Genomic DNA, 23,097 nt, shown 5'->3' with positions numbered 1-23,097 from the left:
TGACAGCCAGAGCTAAGCAATTCGAGTTTTATCTCTACCATCCCCGCTGCTGGGGACTGAGAAAGGGCAGTTCTGTTTCGCAGAGCCATGCAGAGCCTCATGTCTTTCAGTAATCACATAGTTTCTGGTGTCTTTCAGTAATCACATAGTTTCTTTTTTTGGGGGGGATGTGGTATCAATTTCTGTCCAGCCCGAAAGGAGTGTATATTATATTTATGAGGAAAACCACACCATCTTATGCTGTTGAACAGCGAAAGGTCTTAAAAATCAATCCAGATTTATTTAGAGGAGGGTGGAGAACAGATAAATCAGATTAAACAAACAGTGTCCAAGGGATCAATCACTTCCATGCAAAAGGTGACAGAAGAGCAAGTTCGTACTGCAGCAACTTCCAGTCGTTCATCAGCTGTGCTAAATAAGGCATTGCATGAGAAAGTTTACAGTATATTCAGCATTCTGTCTGCAGCCATTGATTCACAATTAACTTACTTCATAGACTATTTGATACACTGCTAAGCAAGAATTAATTTTGCAGAGATAAATGCACTGTATTAATGATGCAGTGTGGAATATTCCCCTATCAGGCTGGCCTGCTGCATAGATAGCATCCATTTCTCTTTTACAAAACCTTGGGTTACAAATTCTTTCCAGATTTGAGTCAAAATGTGGATGGGATCAATTTCCGAGATGAAAAAGGTACCAGGATAAAGCAATGGAAACTAATTAAGTAAAGTTGTTTGTGTATTTTCAACAGTGTAAGAAACTGTTTATTATTAGCATTACAGTGCAACCTCGGGTTGCAAACGTGATCCATGCAGGAGGCATGTTTGCAACCCACAGCGCCACATTTGTGCACTTATGGGTCGCAATTTGGCACTTCTGTGCATGTGCAAAGTGCAATTTAGTGCTTCTGCGCATGCGTGAGTGCTGAAACCTGGAAGTAACCCGTTCCTGTACTTCTGGGTTCGGTGTGGTGTGCAACCTGAAATCGCGTAACCTGAAGCGGCTGTAACCCGAGGTACCACTGTAGTTATTCCTAAAAGAAATCCCCACTATTAAAAAGCATATGAAACTGATACACTTTTAACTTATTGAATTAGAAGATTTAATACATAGATTTTAAAAAAATATATCTATGCATCTATCTATCTTTATGGGAGAAGGAGGCTCCCAGTGATGTACTGGGGAGAATTCCGGATTTGCAAGGATGTTAATTCATATCCTTGCTCAGTCATAAAGTTCCCCAAACTACACACTGGGAGGGATGCAATGATAAATGGCTTATGCAACGGAAATCCACTCACACAATGAGATTTCCGGTTTATCAGCTACCTGCATGCCCCACCATCTGCTCCAGATGGTCCCCCAATCTTCCTGAACATATTTTGGGGGAATACGGTAGCTGCCAGGGAGAGTAGAACCCCCACTGCATGAGAAGACACCCAGTCAAGCTATATTGAATCTCACCAAATCATGGAGTTTTGCAATGTGGGTGCTTGTCTGTTTATCACCTGTAAACGGCTCTTCGGTTTGTGGTAGTCCTGAGCATCATTTGGTCTTGTGGGACTCCTCCTCTGTCAGTGGGTCCCAGCTGTGGATTCTCTGGCTGTGGTGGCACTGGGCAGGCAGATCTAATGACACATTTAATTTCCTACCATGTTCCACAGCACTAGAAAAAATATTATTATTATTATTATTATTATTATTATTATTAATAATAATAATAATAATAATAATAATGCAGGCTATAGCCTGCGCTGCCCCACCCCACACAAACCCACAGTAAGAGACCACATTTATAGGAGCAACTACATGATAAGATGTGTGCATGAGACAGCCACATGGTTTGGAACAATTTGAACCATACAATACGATACGATACGATAATCTTTATTGTCATTGTCCCATACAGAACAACAAAATTGAAAAATCTACATCAGACATTCAGAAACCAACACGCCTGCTATCCCAACCTGTTTAGCCCCCTAAAAACTCTGATACCCCATAATTAAATACAATATACTCCCATAGAGACTACCTTACACTGTGTTTAAAACCAAAATCACATTTGAATAGAAACTGTTTCTCAGGCGGCTAGTCCTAGTCTTTATAACCCTGTACCTTCTTCCAGAAGGCAGAAGCTGAAAGAGATCATTTCCGGGGTGCGCACTATCCTGCACTATCTCTGCAGCTTTCTTATGGCACCTGGAAGCATAGATTTGATCCAAGGTGGGAAGAGTGCACCCAATTATTCTCTCTGCAGTCTTTACAACCCTGGACAACATATATAGGCACATAAAGGACATGCCACATCAGCAGGCAACTTAATGGGTCTGAGTGTCCGTTCCCATTAGCTGAGCAAATGTCAATAATCAGGGATGATGGGAGTTGTAGTCCAACATTTGGATACCCACCTCTGACATATCACATGATACGTTTCTTCCTACACAGTTTGGGCCCTCAGTGCTACCCATGTGCGGCCACAGATATGCACTGTGTACAACAGTGACAAAGCAACATGAGGCCACGTGTGTTCGTTATGCATCGGTTAATGGATTTTGAAGTAAAAAGGGCTCAGGAAGATGGGGCCAAACTGGAACTGTTAATGATAAGAGTAATCCCTTTCTGTTCTTTTAGTCGTGAAGTAGCTTTATGGCTTAGATAAAGTTTAGAGAATATTTCAAGCCGCATTAAGCTAAAGTCTCCCTGTCACTTTCCAGAGCATAAAGTAGAAAGAGATAAAGTTGTCAAGACCTTTAAAGTCTTTCATCGGACGTCTAACAGTGGAAAGTGAGATTTGTTGTCAGAACTGTTTAAGGGAAATTAAATTTTACTCCTTTTCCATACTCCATTGAGAGCTCTTTGAGCCTTTTGTTAGGCGCACTAAGCCTTTAAACCAAGCAATGTTACTGTACAATGTGCCCATTCATTTTATTATCTGATTCCAGAACATACCGCTTGCCGGTGGAGAACATTCTCTTTCATTACTACCCATTTAAGGATGAAATGACCATTGAAGAAGGCATGGTGTGGCCACCAAAATTGGGTTCTATTTCCCCTCTTCTTCTGTAACTGTTGCAGCAATAGGGGTGGGGGAAAAATTCAGTTTCAAAAGTGGACTCATCTCATCTACACATCCCAACCAATCTGCGGATTGGAGATGGATACAAAAAAAATTGTTCTTACAGAAAGCTACTACCTGGGGCAACTGATTTTCAGTGCTTGCAAAGCTCTGTGTGCAGCTCTCTGCAAGCCATGGCATTGTCTGATTGCAAAGAGTTGTGCACCCAGCTATGATATGGGGTAAAGCTGCAACCTCGCTTCTGGCCCAGCCACATTTTTACCTGACCCAGGTACTAACCAGATAGGTCTGGCCTGGCCACAAGGGCTTTCAAGGCCATATGAGTAATCCTGGTGGGTCTACTTAGCTAAATCATCTTGCTGTGCCTGTTTAAAATGCAGCTGATATTCCCATACCATGATTGTATGGGGGGGGGAATCATTGCTCCTTAGATCCATGGGGAGCACTCATTCTCCTCCCCCCTCCCTAAAAAATCATCTGGACAGTGATAGTGCAACATCAGTTCCCATCACTCTCAGGGGGGAATTGCACGCACTAGGGAAATTGTTTGCAAAGTTTGTGAATCAGGCAAAATTCCATTAAAAATGTATACCGTATTTTTCGCCCTATAGGACGCACTTTTTCCCCTCCAAAAATGAAGGGGAAATATGTGTGCGTCCTATGGGGCAAATGCAGGTTTTCGCTGAAGCCTGGAGAGTGAGAGACATCGGTGCACACTGACCCCTCTCGCTCTCCATGCTTCAGGAAGCTATCCGCAAGTCTTGCGAGCCCGGGGGGACCTCCCACGGGCTTGCAAGGCTTGCGGGCAGCAGCCTGCAGCCCAGAGCACGGGGCGTCCTCCGGAGAACGCCCCGTGCTTCGGGAAGGTGTCCGCAAGCCTCCCGCACCCGGCAGGAGGTCCCACCGGGCACGTGAGGCTTGGGGCGGCAGCCTGCATCCCGAGGGGCGAAAAATCCTATGGGGCGGTGCATCCTATGGGGCGAAAAATACGGTATATTGGGGTAAATGTTGCTGATGAATTTTGATATTTTTTCCTTTAAAAATTTGAATATTGACATGGAAATGTTCAGAGCTTCACTTAAACGAGACCCTTGTTCCCCTGACAGAACTACTCATGATGGTTTAACCATTACCGTACTCCATACCCTCTAACTGTTAGAGTCTAACATTTATCTGACGAAAATAGGGACGTTCTATTCAACAACAACAACGATTTTATTATTTATACTCCACCCATCTGACTGGGTTGCCCCAGCTACTTTGGCGGCTTCCAACATATATAAAGACATAATTAAAAAATTCCCTATACAGGGCTGCCTTTAGATGTCTTCTAAAGTTTGTATAGTTACTTCTCTCTTTGGCTCGGGGGTTGCTTAACTCCAAACCCTCCAACATTTCTCCGATGAAAAGAGGGACGTCCTACCATACCTTCCAACATTTCTTTGATGAAAATAGGGACATCCTTAGGAATCAAATCAGAAACTGGGACAGCTTCTGTAAATCCAGGAAAATAGGGAGACTTGGAGGCTCTGTCAGTCTGAAGTGTAGCTCTGTGAGGGAAATAGGGCCCTCCTAACAACTCTCAGCATCCTTAGCAAAACTACATTTTTCAGGATTGTTTGGGTCAAGCCATGACAGCTCAAAGTTGTATGATACTGCTTTGAATGTATAGTGAAGATGGGACCATATACTGTGCTTGTACCATTTTTAATGGTTTTATATAGCTGCACACTACCCTGGTGTTTTGTAAGAGGGCGGTATATTTTATAAATAAAAATAAATAAACACACAGCCGGGCACACAGACAAATCTGAACCACAAGATTGATGATCTTTGTCTGACCCCATCCAAATCCCAGGCTTGGTGGGGTGAATCTGTGTGCATAGTGAATCTATGCACAGGCGAAATCCCCACTCACGTTACTGGCATTAATGCTCAGAACTTCAGTATCGTGGCTTGCACTGTGTTGTATTATTATTAACATTTTGCTGAAGGTGGGGGGAGGAAAAGTCTATTTGCTATTGCTCCCCTTTCAGCCCGTAATGAGGTCATTTGTTTTCTCAGCCCGAGAGGTAAAAGAAAAAAATAAAGATATTAGTTTTAATTAATTTTTAAAACAAACTCATTAGTCAAATGCTGGAAACATGAACTTGAAAGCCCTTTTGACAAAGACAGAGGGACGGGTTATTTTCCTTGTTGCAATATTCTCTCGGTGGAAACATTTCTGCGTGCTTCTGGAACGAGACCAGCAAATGAGCTGACTGGGGTTGGCTGAGGAGGAACAGCCAGCGAAATAATTGCCTCTGATTCTTCCCACATCTTCCCATTGGTTCCATGACTTTTAATACATACACCATCCTACATTCCAGTTCCCATTCTCTTCTCTCGGCTGCTCTTCTCTCGACTGCCAAACTGGCGACAGTGATGTTCGAAAAGGGAGGTATTACCAGACTGGGGTAGCTCTGAGGTTTGCAGAGAAACATTAAATTTTGGAGTTTTAAAGTAGCAGGGGGCTTGTTGCAGAAAAGGTTCTGTGTCTCACCTCAAGGAAGACAGAGATGACTATAAAGTGTAATATGGAACTTTACTTAACACCATCAGTTAATACTGGTTAAAGCAGGAGGGGAAAGAGAAACTACATTTATAATTCAAGAAGGAATCCCCCTCCCAGAAACCCCATTGTGGCTCTGTTCTTCCTCTTAGTAAAGTATTAATTAAACATTGCTGCTTGTCTGAACAGAACGAAGGAGGAGTGCCACTGTATTCTGCTCTGGTCAGACCTCATCTGGAGTACTGTGTCCAGTTCTGGGCACCACAATTCAAGAAGGACACTGACAAACTGGAACGTGTCCAGAGGAGGGCAACCAAAATGGTCAAAGACCTGGGAACGATGCCTTATGAGGAACGGCTAAGGGAGCTGGGCATGTTTAGCCTGGAGAAGAGGAGGTTAAGGGGTGATATGATAGCCATGTTCAAATATATAAAAGGATGTCACATAGAGGAGGGAGAAAGGTTGTTTTCTGCTGCTCCAGAGAAGCGGACACGGAGCAATGGATTCAAACCACAAGAAAGAAGATTCCACCTAAACATTAGGAAGAACTTCCTGACAGTAAGAGCTGTTCGACAGTGGAATTTGCTGCCAAGGAGTGTGGTGGAGTCTCCTCCTTTGGATGTCTTTAAGCAGAGGCTTGACAACCATATGTCAGGAGTGCTCTGATGGTGTTTCCTGCTTGGCAGGGGGTTGGACTCGATGGCCCTTGTGGTCTCTTCCAACTCTAGGATTCTATGATTCTATGATTCTAGGAGGAACCCAGAAGAGTCCAGCGCAGACTGAGCATGCTCAGTATCCATGGGGCATTGACTAACTCAGGCTTCCTCAAACTCGGCCCTCCGGATGTTTTGAGACTACAATTCCATCGCCCCTGACAACTGATCCTGCTAGCTAGGGATCATGGGAGTTGTAGGCCAAAAGCATCTGGAGGGCTAAGTTTGAGGAAGCCTGGACTAACTGTTGAGGCAGCAGGGAGGGAAAACTGGGTTGGCTGGAAAGAAGAGACATATAGATATAAAAGGTCTTGAGATAACCTCATTCTATGGGTAGGCCGCTTCCTGGATCATACTGGGCGTGGTGGAGCCACTATGCTATCTTCCTAGCTGGTGGGTCACTGCTAGTTCATGGGAGGAAGGCAAATGCATTGGCAGGAGCCCCAGATTGGCTGTGCTAGCATGTTTGCCTTGCCCTGACCTCCCCATTGCCTCACTATTTACCCTCTCTCTCCCAGTAAGCAACATCAAGCCAGCCACAAGGAAGTGAGTGTAGCAGCTCTGCCGCATGTGACAAGATGCTTCTGGAGAATAGGCCATAGAAAACAAATCCGAGATTTTAATATACCTGGATTGGGCAGCCGAGTGTTCAACACAACGATAACAACAAAAAACCAAAGTCGAAAACTGCAGAGCCTAATGAACATACATAGTGGACCCAGAATGCTGATTGACTGGGGAGCAGATGGGAGTGGCTGGGACCCCGAAAAGAAGCGCTTCACACTGCAACATTTTGTTGCAGGCGTTCCTTTGCTCCTTCTCATTTTTCTCATAATCAGGCTGTGGGTGCTGTCACTTATGTAGCCAAAACGGAACCACTTAATTGAAGGTTTTTCTAAGTGTTTTGTGGCTGGATGCTGCCCAGAGTGGCCAGCCAGATGGGCGGGGTATAAATAAATTATTATTATTATTATTATTATTATTATTATTATTATTATTATTATCATCATCATCATCATCATCATCATCTCAAACATATGTTATTTCTCTCTTAGCAGAAAGAAGAACTGTGACACTGGAAGTTCAAACACAACCAACATACAAAACAATGTCCAACGTCGTTGCATACGTAAAAGGAGTCACAATTCCTGGTACGTATATCTTTAGTCTGCCACCTGCAGTGGTTGAAAATAAGAAGGCAGTTGTGTGGGGAATGACTGGGGGCAGACTGAGCTTGACAGGGCAGGGTCTCATTGGTCTAGGAATCACTGAGTGCTGCATGTTATCTAAATTTCATTACTTTAATTTTCATTTTCTTAAAAAAAATTATTATTAAAGCTTTTCCATAATACAATAAAGTAGAAAAATAAAACAATCTAAATAAAAACAAAGAGAAAAGAAAACACCACAGAAAAACCAAAAAAGAGAAGAAAAGAAAAGAAATAAATGGGAAGAAAAGTAAAAAGGACTTCCCATTTCCCCTCTGTCAGTTACATAAAAGAAATTACTCAAAATAATCACTATAGAATAACTCCCAGAGGATCTACTTTCTGTAAGGCAATATTTCCCCAACCTCCTGACCCAAATAGGTTAATTCATTTTCCTTCTTACACTAGAAGTCCAAAATGGGATCTCTAATTATTATTATTATTAATAAATGCCAGTGATATTTATTTCTCTATTCAAACACATCAACTTTGTATCCAACCATTCCCTCATATTGAACAATAATAAGTGTTCCATCTTTTTAAAAAAGGTTCCATCTTTTCCCCCCCAGATTGGTATATTTCAGGCAGCACTCAGCTAAGTTTTATACTCAGAGCAGAGCCACCGAAAATAATAGACCTAACATAGTCACGTTCATTGATTTTGACAGGTCCACTCTGACTAAAACTTAGCTGAATGCCACCCAAATTCTTGTTCTGTACTGTTCTCTTGCGGCCTAGACATTATGGGGGAAAATATGGACACTTACACTCTGTTAGTTTCATATATTATATAAAGCAACAACAACGACAAAATCCTCTGAACTCCAGTCTATTGATTCTTGCACCAGTTAAAGCTCATTGCAGATTGTGTCTAAAATTATTCTACAGTGTTACTGCAGTGAGGAGAACTACCAGGGAAATTTGTCAATCAGACTGTGTCTGCCCAATTAAAAAATGTTCATAAGTAGTAATCGCAGGGGGGTAAAAACCCTGAGGAATATGTAATTTCATAGACAATTTAATGTACAGACAATTTGCTATACAGACTTCCCCAGCACACGCCAACATGTTGCCAGCAGGGATGTGTGAGAACCTTCAGATAAGAAGAAAAATAAGAATACCCTTTAACTTTTCTTTATTTAAGAAAGGGGCTTTTTATGCTAGACTGTTGTTAGACTAGAATCATCATGACAGACATAAATACTATGTTTCCGAGCAAATGTACCAGAACAATTTGAGGCTGGGCAGGGGCTTTTAAAGTCGTTCCTTTTTGATGTGCTTTAAAGCTACGGTTGCCACCTACAGTCTCTTGAAGCGAAATATGGAGGCAGCTTGACATTACCTGCTGAGGTGGCAAGTCTGAGGGATTTTTAAAGGGTTTTGACAAGGCTAATGAATTTTACCAGGCTGTAGCTCTATAGGCAGTGGCAGGCGGTGGGCTCTGAATTTTTAGCGGTGCCCTGTGTGATGCTAACATACAGTGCCCCCGCTGCTCATGCTCTGCTCTGACGACATCTGGGGACCAAAGATTCTCCACATAAGGGCTATTCTTATGTTCTTATAACACTTCAGTGCCTTTAGAGCAGGCATCCCCAACCTTCAGCACTCCAGATGTTTTGGACTACAGTTCCCATCATCCCTGACCACTGGTCCTGTTAGCTAGGGATCATGGGAGTTGTAGGCCAAAACATCTGGAGAGCCGCAGGTCGGGGATGCCTGCTTTAGAGCAAAGAAGGCAACAGCCCACGGTGTCAGATATGCTCATTTTGGTTTACTCCCTGAGGCACAGCCATGAATTTAAGTGTAATCATTTACTCCAGTTTTACCAGTTTCAGTCGTTTCTGAAACCTGCTCAATCTTCAGTGACGGCAGATAAGATCTGAAGATGAGGCACTTGGAAGAGTTCTGTACCGCAAGCTACAACATTCCAGGGAACCAGGCAGAGGGCCTTCTCGGTAGTGGCACCTGCCCTGTGGAACGCCCTCCCACCAGATGTCAAAGAGAACAACTACTACCAGACTTTTAGAAGACATCTGAAGGCAGCCCTGTTTAGGGAAGCTTTTAATGTTTGGTGCTTTATTGTATTATTATTATTATTATTATTATTATTATTATTATTATTATTAGGCTGGCACAGCAGGCAAATATGTTTGCATCTCTGGTTAGGATCAGGGTGCCAAGTAGCCAAAATCTAACTAAGGCTTAACAGGTATAAAGCTTTTGCTATTCTCGTGAACAGACATCTTGAAGCCGGCTTATTTCAGTGGTGCACAGCAGATGCGATGCAGCTGGGCAAAAATGGGAAAGATCACCAATACAGTTAATGCGTTCAGTGCCAATTTCTCGTGCTGCTTAATTAACAACAACAACAAAAATTGTTTGGTTGTTGTTTTTCTTCTCCTCCCCACCCCCAGATAGATATGTAATAGTTGGCAGCCACCACAGCACGTTAGGTGCCTATAGCAGGCAGCAGTGGACTCATGGAACTGCCGTGATGACTGCATTCATCCAGGCCTTGATGAGGAAAGTGAAGAAAGGATGGAGACCAGACCGGACCATCATTTTCTGCTCATGGGGAGAAACTGTGTTTGGCAAGATCGGCTCCTACGAGTGGGCAGAGGTAAGAAAATGCTGCCTTTTACCAATGTCCTTAACCCAAGGGAAGCTGGGGTTGCCAGAAGGATCAGCACCAGCGGCCAGCACCTTTGGACACTAGCACTGTAAGGAGCTACAGTTGTACCTCTGATTACAAACTTAATTCGTTTCGGAGGTCTGTTCTTAACCTGAAACTGTTCTTAACCTGAGGTACCATGTTAGCTAATGGGGCCTCCCACTGCTGCCGCCCCGCAGGCGTGCAATTTCTGTTCTCATCCTGAGGTAAAGTTTTTAACCTGAGGTACTACTTCCGGGTTAGTGGAATCTGTAACCCGAAGTGTTTGCAACCCGAGGTGTTTGTAACCCGAGGTACCACTACACCATAGCTGTCAACTTACAGATTTGAAAATAAGGGACCAGCAGCCTCGAAAATAAGGGATCAGCAGCCCAAATAAGGGATTTTCCCAGCGCAGGTATGTTCGACTTCCAAGCCAAAGGCAGAAAGCCCAGCCAGCAGCCAAACAAAGCCTCAAGCGGTGGTTCCCACAGCGCAGCAACCTGGCAAAGGGGATGCAGCAAGGAAAACCACCATCACCTCTCTGCTGGGAAGCGCTGAGCATTGGCCAGTCCCCAGGCAACACAGCCAATTTGATCGGCACAAGGCATGCAAGCGCCACCCCCCAGTCGTTCTTAGACTCCTTATTGGGTGAGCAACACAGCCAAGCAACACAGCTGGAGCCTCCCTCCTCCCTGGCCGGCAGGGAGGGAGGGAGAGGAGCTGCTTCCTTTGAAACCCGGGAAATTTAAGGGACATCATCAATAAGGGACAGCAGCAGGACACAGTGCTGGGATAAGGGACTTTCCCGCCAAGTAAGGGACGGTTGACAGCTATGCACTATACTGGTACCCTCATTAGGAAGCATAGAGTTGAAAGGCACCATGAGGGTGCAATGCAGGAATCTTTTGTCCAACATGGGGTACATTGCTGTGAGGGCTTTAACTGGAAATTAATAGGGAGAACAACTTAAAACTGGAAAAATTACAATCTGAAAGAAACTCAAAGGTTTAAAGATGGGTCATGGGTTCGAAACCCACGTTGGGCAAAAGATTCCTGCATTGCAGGGGGTTGGACTAGATGACCCTTTTCTTCCAACTCTTGCGTTCTATTAGTCAAAACAGCTCAGCCCCTTGGGAGTGTCTGTTGACTGAAATGTTTGCAAGGTTTCCGGCATGCCTACCAAAGAGCTTTATTGATTAAAATGAAGATGATCTCATTTTTTTAAAAAAATGCATTACAGACTCATATTTTTTCGGTGGTGACTGATGAGTCAGCAGCAAGGTAAACAAGGTGAATGAGACGCCTAAAAATAGTAGAAGGGAACTGAGCACTGCCTGCGATTAGTTCACACCAATGCAAGCAATTAATCACAAGTGCTTTTCAGAGTTCCCCCCGCAATTTGTAGACAATTAAAGTGTTCCTCCGTGGCAAACAAAAGCTAAGCAGAGTCAACTGAATGGTGAGCCTACCAGATGAAAATAATTTTCTAGAGGTATGTCAGAATCCATTGAGGGCACAAGAAGTGTTAATGAGACAATCTGTCAATCCCTACCTTTCTCAGTCAATCAGCCACGTGGAGGAAACTGGGTAAATAAGCAGTAAGGACAATCTAGGTGGGTGGTTAATTGGTACATGCCTGTCTGTCAGATCAGACAACAAAGCAAGGCAGAAGGAAAAGATGGATGGGAAAATGTTAAAACTAAGGATAAACACATACTAGCACATTCAATCAGAGCACTTGAATAAGATGGATCAGAACAGGTACATGTTTTACCTGGCCTGTTGTGATCCTCTGTATCCAAAACAATGAAGAATATGAAACTGTAATAGCTATTATCATATTATTATTTCTTTGAGTTGTTGCATTATCAGTTTGATTCAACTGCGGTGAATTATGGTGCTTCAGTTTATGATTCCCAATTTATCATTCCCAGCTATTTAAAATCAAAGAGCACACCAAGGTAAACAGTTGCTCTCAGACTTCTGCTTTCTATTTGCAGCATGCGTAAGTGTATTTAATAATGTTGCGACGTGCCCTCCTTGAGCTACAGCATGCTGATTGACTTGAATAAAGGATGTGTGTCTCTCGCTCTAACACACACACACAATACAAATGTGAAGGGGGCTTCAGCAGCACTGCCTTTCCCCTCCTGCAGCTGAGTGAAGTGTCAACAATGCTGTTATCTCTACGGATTACCATTGGGCATTCACATGAATGGGTCCAAGGGAAGTGGGAAGTGAAGTCCTAGGAAGCTCATTTGGGAGGAAGAGATCTGCACATGGGTACAGCAGTGCACACATAGGGCCCTTTTACACGAACACCGGATTTGCAGTGGGTGAGAGGAATGTCCAACACCCATGCCATCAAGGGGGGTGGGGGTGGCAGCACTTCATACCCCAACCTTACCTCAGTGAGCTTTATCAATGTGCCCAAAGCCTGTGGCCATATCATCAAATGGGCTTCAAGGGTTATAGCATCTGATAGTCATAGTTGTGTCTAGCTACAAATGTAGCTCATCTTTGAATGTGTGGAGGCGGGAGCCCTAGTCGGGTGTTCATAATGAAGGAATGAGCACACAGTGAGGGGAGAACTTGCTGAAGTGTAAAAGCTCTGCCTCCTCTCATTTGAAAAGGGGAGAACAGGAAGGAATGTGCTGGTTTCACTCCCTGTCCCAAGCCACATTGCTCTCTGTGGTTTCTAGGGTGACCGTGTGTTGAGGAGAATCCTCCTATACAGGGTGGGTGCCACTACTGAGAAGGCCCTCTGTCTGGTTCCCTGTAACCTCACTTCTTGCAATGAGGGAACCGCCAGAAGGCCCTCAGTGCTGGATCCCAGTGTCCGGGCTGAACGATGGTGGTGGAGACGCTCCTTCAGGTATACTGGACCGAGGCTGTTTAGGGCTTTAAAGGTCAGCACCAACACTTTGAACAGTGCTCGGAAACGTACTGGGAGCCTATGTAGGTCTTTCAGGACCAGTGCTATATGGTCTTGGTGGCTACGCCCAGTCACCAGTCTAGCTGCCACATTCTGAATTAGTTGTAGTTTCTGAGTCACCTTCAAAGTATCTCCGTGTAGAGCACATTGCAGTAGTCCAAGCGGGAGAGAACCAGAGCATGCACCACTCTGGCGAGACAGTCCGCGGGCAGGTATGGTAGGGTCTCAGCCTGCGTACCAGATGGAGCTGGTAAACAGCTGCCCTGGACACAGAATTGACCTGCACCTCCATGGACAGCTGTGAGTCCAAAATGACCCCCAGGCTGTGCACCTGGTCCATCAGGGGCACAGTTACCCCATTCAGGACCAGGGAGTCCTCCACACCCGCCTGCCCCCTGTCCCTCCAAAACCGTACTTCTGTCTTGTCAGGATTCAACCTCAATCTGTTAGTCACCATCCATCCCCCAACCGCCTCCTGATACTCACACAGGACATTCACTGCCTTCACTGGTTCTGATTTAAAAGAGAGGTAGAGGGGAGTGGGAGTAAGACGCTTGTGCATACTCTCTCCCTCCACCCAACATTGCAAGTGGCTGCAGCATAGGTGGAAATGGGTCACTGGTGCCCCTTACATCAGCTGGGCGAAGCTAAACTAGATACCTCCCCTTCTCCTTGGGCTGCTTTCATCCCAGAGGTCAATGAGGCTTCCTTTTGAATTGTCCTTTGTTCCCGAATTACCAATAAAGAATGGGTATTCCTGGGGAAAGCAGTGAGGCAAAAAAAAAGGGGGGAGCACACAGATACAGAGGTTTGAAGTGCGAATCTGTGCCTAGAAAGTACGGTGCAAAAAGTGTGGATACCACCCCCCATTTAGAAGAAAAATGCCTGTCTTGCTTTGACTTGGATGCCTTTACAAGAGATTTAGCACAATTCATGGAGTATAAGGCTATCAATGTCTATTAGCCCCAAGGTATTAAGACTGAGGGCACAAGGGGACAGCAGAGGACAAGGTGGTTGGACAGTGTTCTCAAAGCTACCAACATAAGTTTGACCAAACTGCGGGAGGCAGTGGAAGACAGGAGTGCTTGGTGTGCTCTGGTCCATGGGGTCACGAAGAGTCGGACACGACTAAATGACTAAACAACAACAAATTACTTCCACTATTGGAGGCAGCACATCGCTGGGTACTAGCCACTGGGAATCACAGGTAGGGAGAAGGCTGTTGTACTCAGGTCCTCCGGAAAAACAATCTCTCAAAGGACCTGTTGATGGCATTTTACCATTTTACTGTTGAGAGGGTACTAACTTATGGTCTCTGTGTGTGGTTTGGGAGCTGCACAGTCAGGGGGAAAACAATGCTGTCCAGGGTTGTAAAGACCGCGGAGAGAATAATTGGGTGCACTCTTCCCATCTTGGAACAAATCTATGCTTCCAGGTGTCATAAGAAAGCTGCAGAGATAGTGCAGGATAGTGCGCACCCTGGAAATGATCTCTTTCATTTCTTCTGCCTTCTGGAAGAAGGTACAGGGTTATAAAGACTAGGACTAGCCGCCTGAGAAACAGTTTCTATCCAAATGAGATTTTGGTTTTAAACGCAGTGTAAGGTAGTCTCTGGGATGCGGGTGGCACTGTGGGTTAGAGGGAAGAGGGTGGAAAAGCAAATTTAGGCCTGCCTCTTCTCACGTGCTTTATGAAGTCAGCAGCTGCTGTAAAAATCTAATGGAGAGATTTGACAGGGGATGCCACTGTAACAAAGTTGAAGTGTGCTGAAATTATTGCTAAATGGAAAGGGGTGTGATTTGCTTGGGATCATGTATAAGCAATGTGCGGATTTTTTTATTTTTTTTAAAAAGCCTCTTCCTTGCAACTGAGTGATGTTTTTAGAATGAGCTGTGGGAGGTGGGGGCGAAGTACCAAAAGGGCCCCTTGTAACTGACTGGAAGCAAAATTTGTTTAGTTCCACTTCAAATCATCTTTACATCAGACATAATTGTGTTACACCCCTTCTGCTCGGCATAAAGAGCCTCTTCATAGAACAAGCGGCTCATTACTGGGAAGGCAAATGGGAAATAATTGAAATGTGGCTCATGCAGATCCCTTTGCCTTAAAAAAACATAATAAAGTGACAACACTGGAGAAAGGACGCAATTCAAATCTAAAATAATGGTTGCCTGGTCTGAAACATCAAGTGCATTGAGAGTGTGTCATTGATTGCATTTGAAGTTTGGTGTCTTGTCAGAGGCAAGTTTAAGATTTTTTCCCCTTCTTAAGTAAAACAACTTCCTGTTATTTTGCAGTATGTAATGTTTTCATTCTCAGCTTTAAAACTGTAGAGATTCTTAATTCCTTCAGGCCCTGTTTTTCATTTTGTTTCAGACGATGTGAGAAAAGGAATTATAACCTTGCTAGAGAGAAATTAAACAAAGGCGTTCTTTGAAGTTCCTAAAATGATATTATAGAGGGTGGGGGAAATGAGTTAATTATTACTTAGGGAATTGGAGTGGGTAGTAAAACACAACACACACACACCCTTTTATTCCCTTTGCAAGGGACTAAATGAATATTGTACATCTTAAATGTGATCCTCTTATTCAGTATGATTGCTTGTTTCAGGATCTCAAGGAAGTTCTCCAGAGGAACGCTGTGGCGTATGTGAGTCTCCACGATCCAATCAGGGGCAAAGCAGTTTTGCATACCATCGCATCTCCTTCTCTTCAGCAACTGGCAACTGAGGTTAGAAAGGTGAGAACCTTATTCAATCCCTCGTGATGTTTAAATCAGGTGTAATGCGAAAATTCATATTTGACATTTGCAAATATCATGACGGTGTACAATAAAAACAATTGCAATACCATATGATCATAAAATACAGAATGGCCAACATTGAATCAAATCCATTCTCTTAAAAACACATAGCAATAGGCGATGAAATGTCAGAATTGTAGGCGCCTGTCTCGTTTCAACGGCAACAGTGTCCCAAACTCTATGGAAAAACAACATTAGTTCATGTAGAAATTAAATATGTGGGAGATAAGTGTAGGAGTCTTCCGGAGAATTTTATATTAAAGCATGATATTTTTTAACTTCTGGAGGTTTTGGTCTTTGAGAGCTTGAATGATCAAAAGCGCCCAAAGCTACAGAATTCCTGTACATATAAGCATAGATTTGTAGAGAAAGTACCCTAAGGGTAATTGAGTATAACCATCTGCAACATAGGAATCTCAGCTAAAGCATCCATGACAGATGGCCAACCCCAAACTCTGCTTTAAAACCTCCACTGTGTTCCAAGGGAGTCTGTGTAAAGTCTTATGTCCATGTTGGGTTGCCAGACCTCTGGGTCTGACCTGAAGTCTCCAGTTTGCCTGGCCTCCTCCAGCTGGTAGGCAGAGGGCTTGGCGCTCCAGGTGGGTAAGAGAGCTTTTAATAATAAAAAATATTTTGAAATATAAAGAAGACCACACATGCAGCTTGCAAACTTCAGCCCAGCCCAGAAGTGCCAACTTGGCTTCGTGACCGTGGGTGCCTGGGGCCATGGATGCCAAGCAGCGTGGCATGGCCCTGGCCCTGGAATTTGTGGGTGCATGACCATTCATGGGGAATTTTGTGGGTGCACCCAGGGCCCCAGGGAGTTGGCTGCAAATTATAGCATAGACACTCTGGGGAGGTCTATCTTCTTCTGCTCTGCTCTGCTCTCCTAAATAATTTCCATCTCCAGGGCCTGCCCCTGTGACATCACCAGGGGCCATTCCTAGGTCTCAGATTTATTTGGCTCCTGAAATCTCAGAGACTGGGATGCTCCTAACCTACCAAGTCAATGTGAACGTCGTTTTGGAAGGTCAGGGCCTACCTAAAAATTTCGGACCACGTGCCCTTGTTCTCACAGAGCAGCTTTATTGTTTGGGCAGGTTGCCGTTTCTACCCATTAAATGATTGTCGTTACAAAGAGTTAAGTGGGCTGATGGTATATAAATAAATGAGGGAAATGGGAAATCCATACTCAGCTTGGAATAATGTGCAGAAGCAACTTTCTTGCTCAGACGCGTTACTTTGGGGGGGGGGTGTGCTGATCTTCAATTCTTTAATTGGTTGCAAGGGATGTTGTTGCTTGGCACATAAACAACACGCAAGCACTCATTTTATTTGCCTGTCATGGGGATTCTGGCTGATATACTGAATTAAAAAGAAGAAGGCTGATTTAAATATTTGGATTATTAAGCCAAAGAGGAATTCAAACAATTTGAGACCTTTGGAAAGTGAGAGTGAACTCTGTTCAGCCATGCTAATTATTGTCCACATTGATGGCAGGAGGATTCTGCCAAGTTGCATTTGTGCCTCTGACTGTTTTGTGAGGGAAGTTGCCATTTGTTGGCTGGCTGTGCTAATGAATCACCATTTATTTGGCAGACTGTCACTGGAAACTCAGAGGGGGTTGGTACGGAAATTAAATCTCCCAAATAAGACCATTAATTCATTAGTCTTGAATTTACATTCCGCATGCACAGAAGTTATCCTTGACGGATCAATTAGTTGACATTCCCCAGGGGTTGCCTTGTTAGTCTGTTGCAGCGAAAACAAAAAAGAACTTTGTGGCACCTCGAAGGCCAGACAAAAAGATTTTGGCGTAAGATTTTGTGAGCAACTGAAAGAGTGCTGGTCAGCTCCTTCTCACATGCGATGAATGAATGTCTCTCCCACTTATAAAGCCTCACACTTTGTATTGTATGCTATCCGGAATCTGTGCAATTTTATGTTTTTGAGATCCATTCTTTAGATTATGGATGTATTTTTGTATTTATTTTTTTACTACATCTGAGAAGAAATACTTCTCATTTACACCACTTCATAAACATTTTTTGGGAAGCAGTTTATAAATGAGGATTTAGGAATGTAAGAAGGCATTGATTTCTGCTCCAAACTATATTCCCCACCTGCTCTGCTGTTTCTTTTCCACTGCAGTTCAGCTTCCAAAAAAGCTATGATATTTGACTCACTGTCTGCTGTGGAAGAGTATTATGTAATCAGTCACACCACTGTTGCATTGTTATGTTATTCTGCATCATTCATTTCAGTGCAAAGGAAATACAATGCAAATGTGTTGGGGGGTGTCATCAATCATGTATCATTTGTGGGCTAAAAACCACCACAACCATGAACAGAAATTATGAATGAACCACAACAATGAAGAATGATCACTTCAGAGGCTCCTAGTTCAGGGCATTTGAGAGAGATCCCACTTTGCCTTGCGCAAGTCACAAATCTTTCTAAAGCAGCCTGCTTCATTTTGGGATGCAAGATTCATTCAGATCCACTGCACATTCATAGTAAAGGGGAATTAGAAGGAGGAGCTAATGTTGTAAAATCATTGTTGGATTATAACCATTGGTCATGCTGGCTAAGGCTGAAGGAATCATAGAATTGTAGAGTTGGAAGGGACCTCCAGGGTCATCTAGTCCAACCCCCTGCAATGCAATGGAAGCTGCAATCCAACGATAATTTGACAGTATCATGTTGGCTACCCCTGATGAATAAACTCTCCTAATCGGTTGGGTGCGCAATTCGATAGCTCTCAACAGGCCAGCCATGTGCCACACATATCCATGCTATCTATTACTAGCACAAAGAGGGGGGGGGGGAAGGAAACATTAATACTAGAATGAAGTTTAGGATATGGTTGCCTTGCCAGTGTAACCTATGCATTGCTGAACTTTATCCTCTCAACCTTTATAACATCTTAAGAATTGTTAGGATGACTGGGAGAGGGGCTAAGACTCCGATGACAGGAGGGGAAAGTGTCTGCATGAGCAGAGATACTGTTAGCATGCAGAGGGCCAGGAGGCCAGCTGACAAGCCCCAACTGAGCCGTTCCCTTCCAGCCGTCCCGCTGTAAAGACCATAACCTCTGCTCCAACGTAAATCAGCGACCCGGGCTTCTGAGCCAGGGCACACTATCAGCAGATCGAACTGCACACACAGAATAGGCATGAGGCTTGCGGAAGCATACTACAACTACAGATTTATTAATCCTAAATCAGGACAAAGAAACCTGTCATCTCTCTTGCATGTCGTCTCAGAGAGAACAGCTAAAAACAAAAGCTATACACAACGGAATGTATATACTGTGCTGGAATGTAAACAGACATGTGATACGTATGAATCCCATGTTTGTTCCTTAAGGTGGAATGGGTTTGTAGGGCAGCAGTTGAAGAAGGAGCAAAAAGGGTTTTCTTGTGTGTGTGTGTTTCTTTCTGGCTGATTAGCTGTTTTCCCTGTGTAAAGGTCAGAGGGGGCAGGGTTTCTGTTGAGGCAGGGGATTAGCTGTGGGAGGAGCTTATCAGAGTTTGTAGGGCAGCAGTTGAAGAAGGAGCAAAAAGGGTTTTCTTGTGTGTGTGTGTGTGTTTCTTTCTGGCTGATTAGCTGTTTTCCCTGTGTAAAGGTCAGAGGGGGCAGGGTTTCTGTTGAGGCAGGGGATTAGCTGTGGGAGGAGCTTATCAGAGTTTGTAGGGCAGCAGTTGAAGAAGGAGCAAAAAGGGTTTTCTTGTGTGTGTGTGTGTGTGTTTCTTTCTGGCTGATTAGCTGTTTTCCCTGTGTAAAGGTCAGAGGGGGCAGGGTTTCTGTTGAGGCAGGGGATTAGCTGTAGGAGGAGCTTATCAGAGTTTGTAGGGCAGCAGTTGAAGAAGGAGCAAAAAGGGTTTTCTTGTGTGTGTGTGTTTCTTTCTTGCTGATTAGCTGTTTTCCCTGTGTAAAGGTCAGAGGGGGCAGGGTTTCTGTTGAGGCAGGGGATTAGCTGTGGGAGGAGCTTATCAGAGTTTGTAGGGCAGCGGCGCGCGCCTAGCGGCGCGCACAGTTATACCCATCTTTTAGATTTAGGGGAGCTAATCTCAAACGTTTGTTGGGGGAGACCTAGGTTTTTTTTGTGTGGGGGAAGTTATTTGTCCTGTCTTCAAGCTTTTTATGATGGAGGACCTCTGTAGCCACCCCCAACAACACGATCTCATGATGGAAGGGGAGGGAACAGCTGCAGTCGCCTGCGATTCCTGCGCAATGTTTGCCATCTTGCCAAAGGTTGCAGGCAGCTTTACCTGCAGCAATTGCATGTTGATTGCCCTTTTAAAAGACAAAGTCCAGCAACTGGAGGAACGTGTAGCTACGCTCCAAAGAATTAGAGAGCTGGAGCTCTTCTTGGAAGCAACAGAGCACACCGTCCCCACCAAGGAGGAGACAGGGGACTCCCCTGAGAAGGAGGCTTGTTCACCAACACAGGAGCCAGATATATGGAGAAACGTGACTCAAAGAAGTAGGAGGCCCAGGGTTCACTCTGATTGTTTAGAAATACACAATCGCTTTGAGGTCCTCTCCCCTAGCATGGAAGACGAAGAGCAGACTCCATTTGAGGATCTCTCCCTCATTACAGTCGATCAGGTATATGAAGACGAGCAGCAAAGTCAGTCCTCAGGGAATGTGCAGGTGACCTTGGAACGGACAGCTCACGGAAGAACCCCGACCAAACCCAAGAGGAGGCGTGTAGTGGTGATAGGGGATTCACTACTGAGGGGAACAGAAGCAGTGATCTGTGGGCCTGACAAGATGTCTCGGGAAGTGTGCTGTCTCCCCGGGGCTAAGATCCAAGATGTAACTGAACGACTGCAAGGAATCATAAAACCCACTGACGAATACCCCTTCCTCTTGGTTCATGTGGGAACCAATGACACTGCAAGCAATAGCCTCCAGAAGATCAAAAGAGACTACGAGGCTCTCGGCAGGAAATTGAAGCAACTAAATGCACAAATTGTCATCTCGTCTGTCCTCCCAGTTGAACGACGTGGCCCAGGGAGAGAGGGGAAAATAGTGGAAGTGAACAGCTGGCTTCGCAAATGGTGTAAACAGGAACGGTTTGGATTCTTAGATCACGGACTGCAGTTTCTTGAAGATGGACTTGTGGCAAGTGATGGGCTGCACCTCACAACGGTTGGGAGAAATGTTTTTGCCAAAAATCTCAGAAACCTCATCAGGAGGGCTTTAAACTGACTAATGTGGGGGAGGGAGACAGTGCTCCTGAAGGTAGGAGTCTATCAATTAATGAAGATGATCATCCAAATGTCATAGACCAAATGGAGCAAACAGCACGCGGACCTAGTGGTGGGAGGAAAAAATCCTTAAATAAGAGACACGGGGGAATGATTAATGGACTTCAATGTCTCTACACTAATGCGCAAAGCATGGGAAATAAACAAGATGAGCTTGAGCTCTTCGTACAGCAAACTAAATATGACATAATAGGCATCACTGAAACCTGGTGGGATAAGTCCCACGATTGGAATGTAATAATGGGGGGATACAATCTATTTCAGAGAAACAGACCAGACAAGAAAGGAGGAGGAGTGGCGTTATATGTCAGGGATGTGTATACCTGTGAAGAGATCCAAGATTTAGAACCTCAAAGCCAAAGTGAGAGCATTTGGGTCAAAATTAAGGGAGAGAAGAATAACAGAGACCTCATTGTGGGAGTTTACTATAGATCCCCAAGCCAAACCGAGGACATAGATGATGCCTTCCTGGAACAGATGGCCAAGCATGCAAAAGGAAGGGAGATAGTAGTAATGGGGGACTTCAATTACCCGGATATTTGTTGGACGTCAAACTCAGCCAAGAGCATAAGGTCAAACAGATTCCTCACTGGCCTTGCAGACAACTTCATTGTCCAGAAAGTGGGAGAAGCAACAAGAGGAACAGCCATTTTAGATCTGGTCCTAACCAATGTTGATGACCTGGTTAGTGGGGTAGATGTGGAAGGATCATTAGGCGCGAGTGATCATGCTCTTCTGAAGTTTACTATACAGCGGAAAGGAGCAGCCAAGCATACTAGGACTCAATTTCTTGACTTTAAGAAAGCCGACTTCATAAAACTTAGGGAAGTGCTGGGTGAGATCCCATGGACAGCAATACTAAAAGGAAAGGGAGTTCATGATGGCTGGGAGTTTGTTAAGAGGGAGATAGTAAAAGCACAACGACAGGCAATACCAATGAGACGGAAACGTGGAAGGTGCCTAAAGAAGCCAGGGTGGCTATCTAAAGAACTTTTAACTGAATTAAGATTAAAAAAGGATGTGTACAAAAAATGGAAAAGGGGGGAAACCACCAAAGAGGAATTCAAACAAATAGCCAGCACGTGTAGACACAAAGTCAGAAAAGCTAAAGCACAGAATGAACTCAGGCTTGCTAGAGAGGTTAAAAGCAACAAAAAAGGCTTTTATGGGTATGTTCGTAGCAAAAGGAAGAACAAAGAAACAGTGGGGTCACTCAGAGGAGAAGATGGTGAAATGCAAACAGGGGACACAGAAAGGGCTGAACTCCTCAATGCCTTCTTTGCCTCAGTCTTCTCCGATAAAGAAAACAATGCCCGACCTGAAGAATTTGGAGCAAATGATTCAGCAAAGGAAACACAGCCCAGAATAACTAAGGAGATAGTACAAGAATATTTGGCTAGTTTAGATGTATTCAAGTCTCCAGGGCCAGATGAACTGCATCCAAGAGTATTAAAAGAACTGGCAGATGTGATCTCAGAACCACTGGCAGTCATCTTTGAGAATTCCTGGAGAACAGGCGAAGTCCCGGCAGACTGGAGGAGGGCAAATGTTGTCCCTATTTTCAAAAAGGGGAAAAGAGAGGACCCAAATAATTACCGCCCAGTCAGTCTGACATCAATACCAGGGAAGATTCTGGAACAGATCATTAAGCAAACAGTCTGTGAGCACCTAGAAAGGAATGCTGTGATCACCAATAGTCAGCATGGATTTCTGAAAAATAAGTCATGTCAGACTAACCTGATCTCGTTTTTTGACAGAATTACAAGCCTGGTAGATGAAGGGAACGCAGTGGATGTAGCCTACCTTGATTTCAGCAAGGCATTTGACAAGGTGCCCCATGATATTCTTGTAAAGAAGCTGGTAAAATGCGG

At 44.3% G+C, this 23,097-nt stretch overlaps 1 protein-coding gene across 6 annotated transcripts in view; it reads left to right on the top strand.

Annotated features, from left to right (window-relative positions):
• Positions 1-23,097, top strand: part of NAALADL2 (N-acetylated alpha-linked acidic dipeptidase like 2) — a 668,594-nt gene that overhangs the window by 460,093 nt on the left and 185,404 nt on the right. For 5 of the 6 annotated variants that reach the window (XM_082224107.1, XM_082224108.1, XM_082224109.1 and 2 more), the window contains 3 exons: positions 7,402-7,497; positions 9,969-10,174; positions 15,756-15,884. In XM_082224107.1, coding sequence (XP_082080233.1) covers positions 7,402-7,497; positions 9,969-10,174; positions 15,756-15,884 — 431 coding nt within the window. The remainder of the gene's footprint in view (positions 1-7,401; positions 7,498-9,968; positions 10,175-15,755; positions 15,885-23,097) is intronic. The other variant, XM_082224106.1, reaches the window with a different exon arrangement.

The sequence above is a fragment of the Podarcis vaucheri genome, assembly GCF_965113315.1.
Source record: "Podarcis vaucheri genome assembly, chromosome: 5".
Classification (NCBI taxonomy): Eukaryota; Metazoa; Chordata; class Lepidosauria; order Squamata; family Lacertidae; genus Podarcis; species Podarcis vaucheri.
Note: the sequence above shows the minus strand (reverse complement) of the source record. Positions and strands in the feature narration are given on the sequence as shown.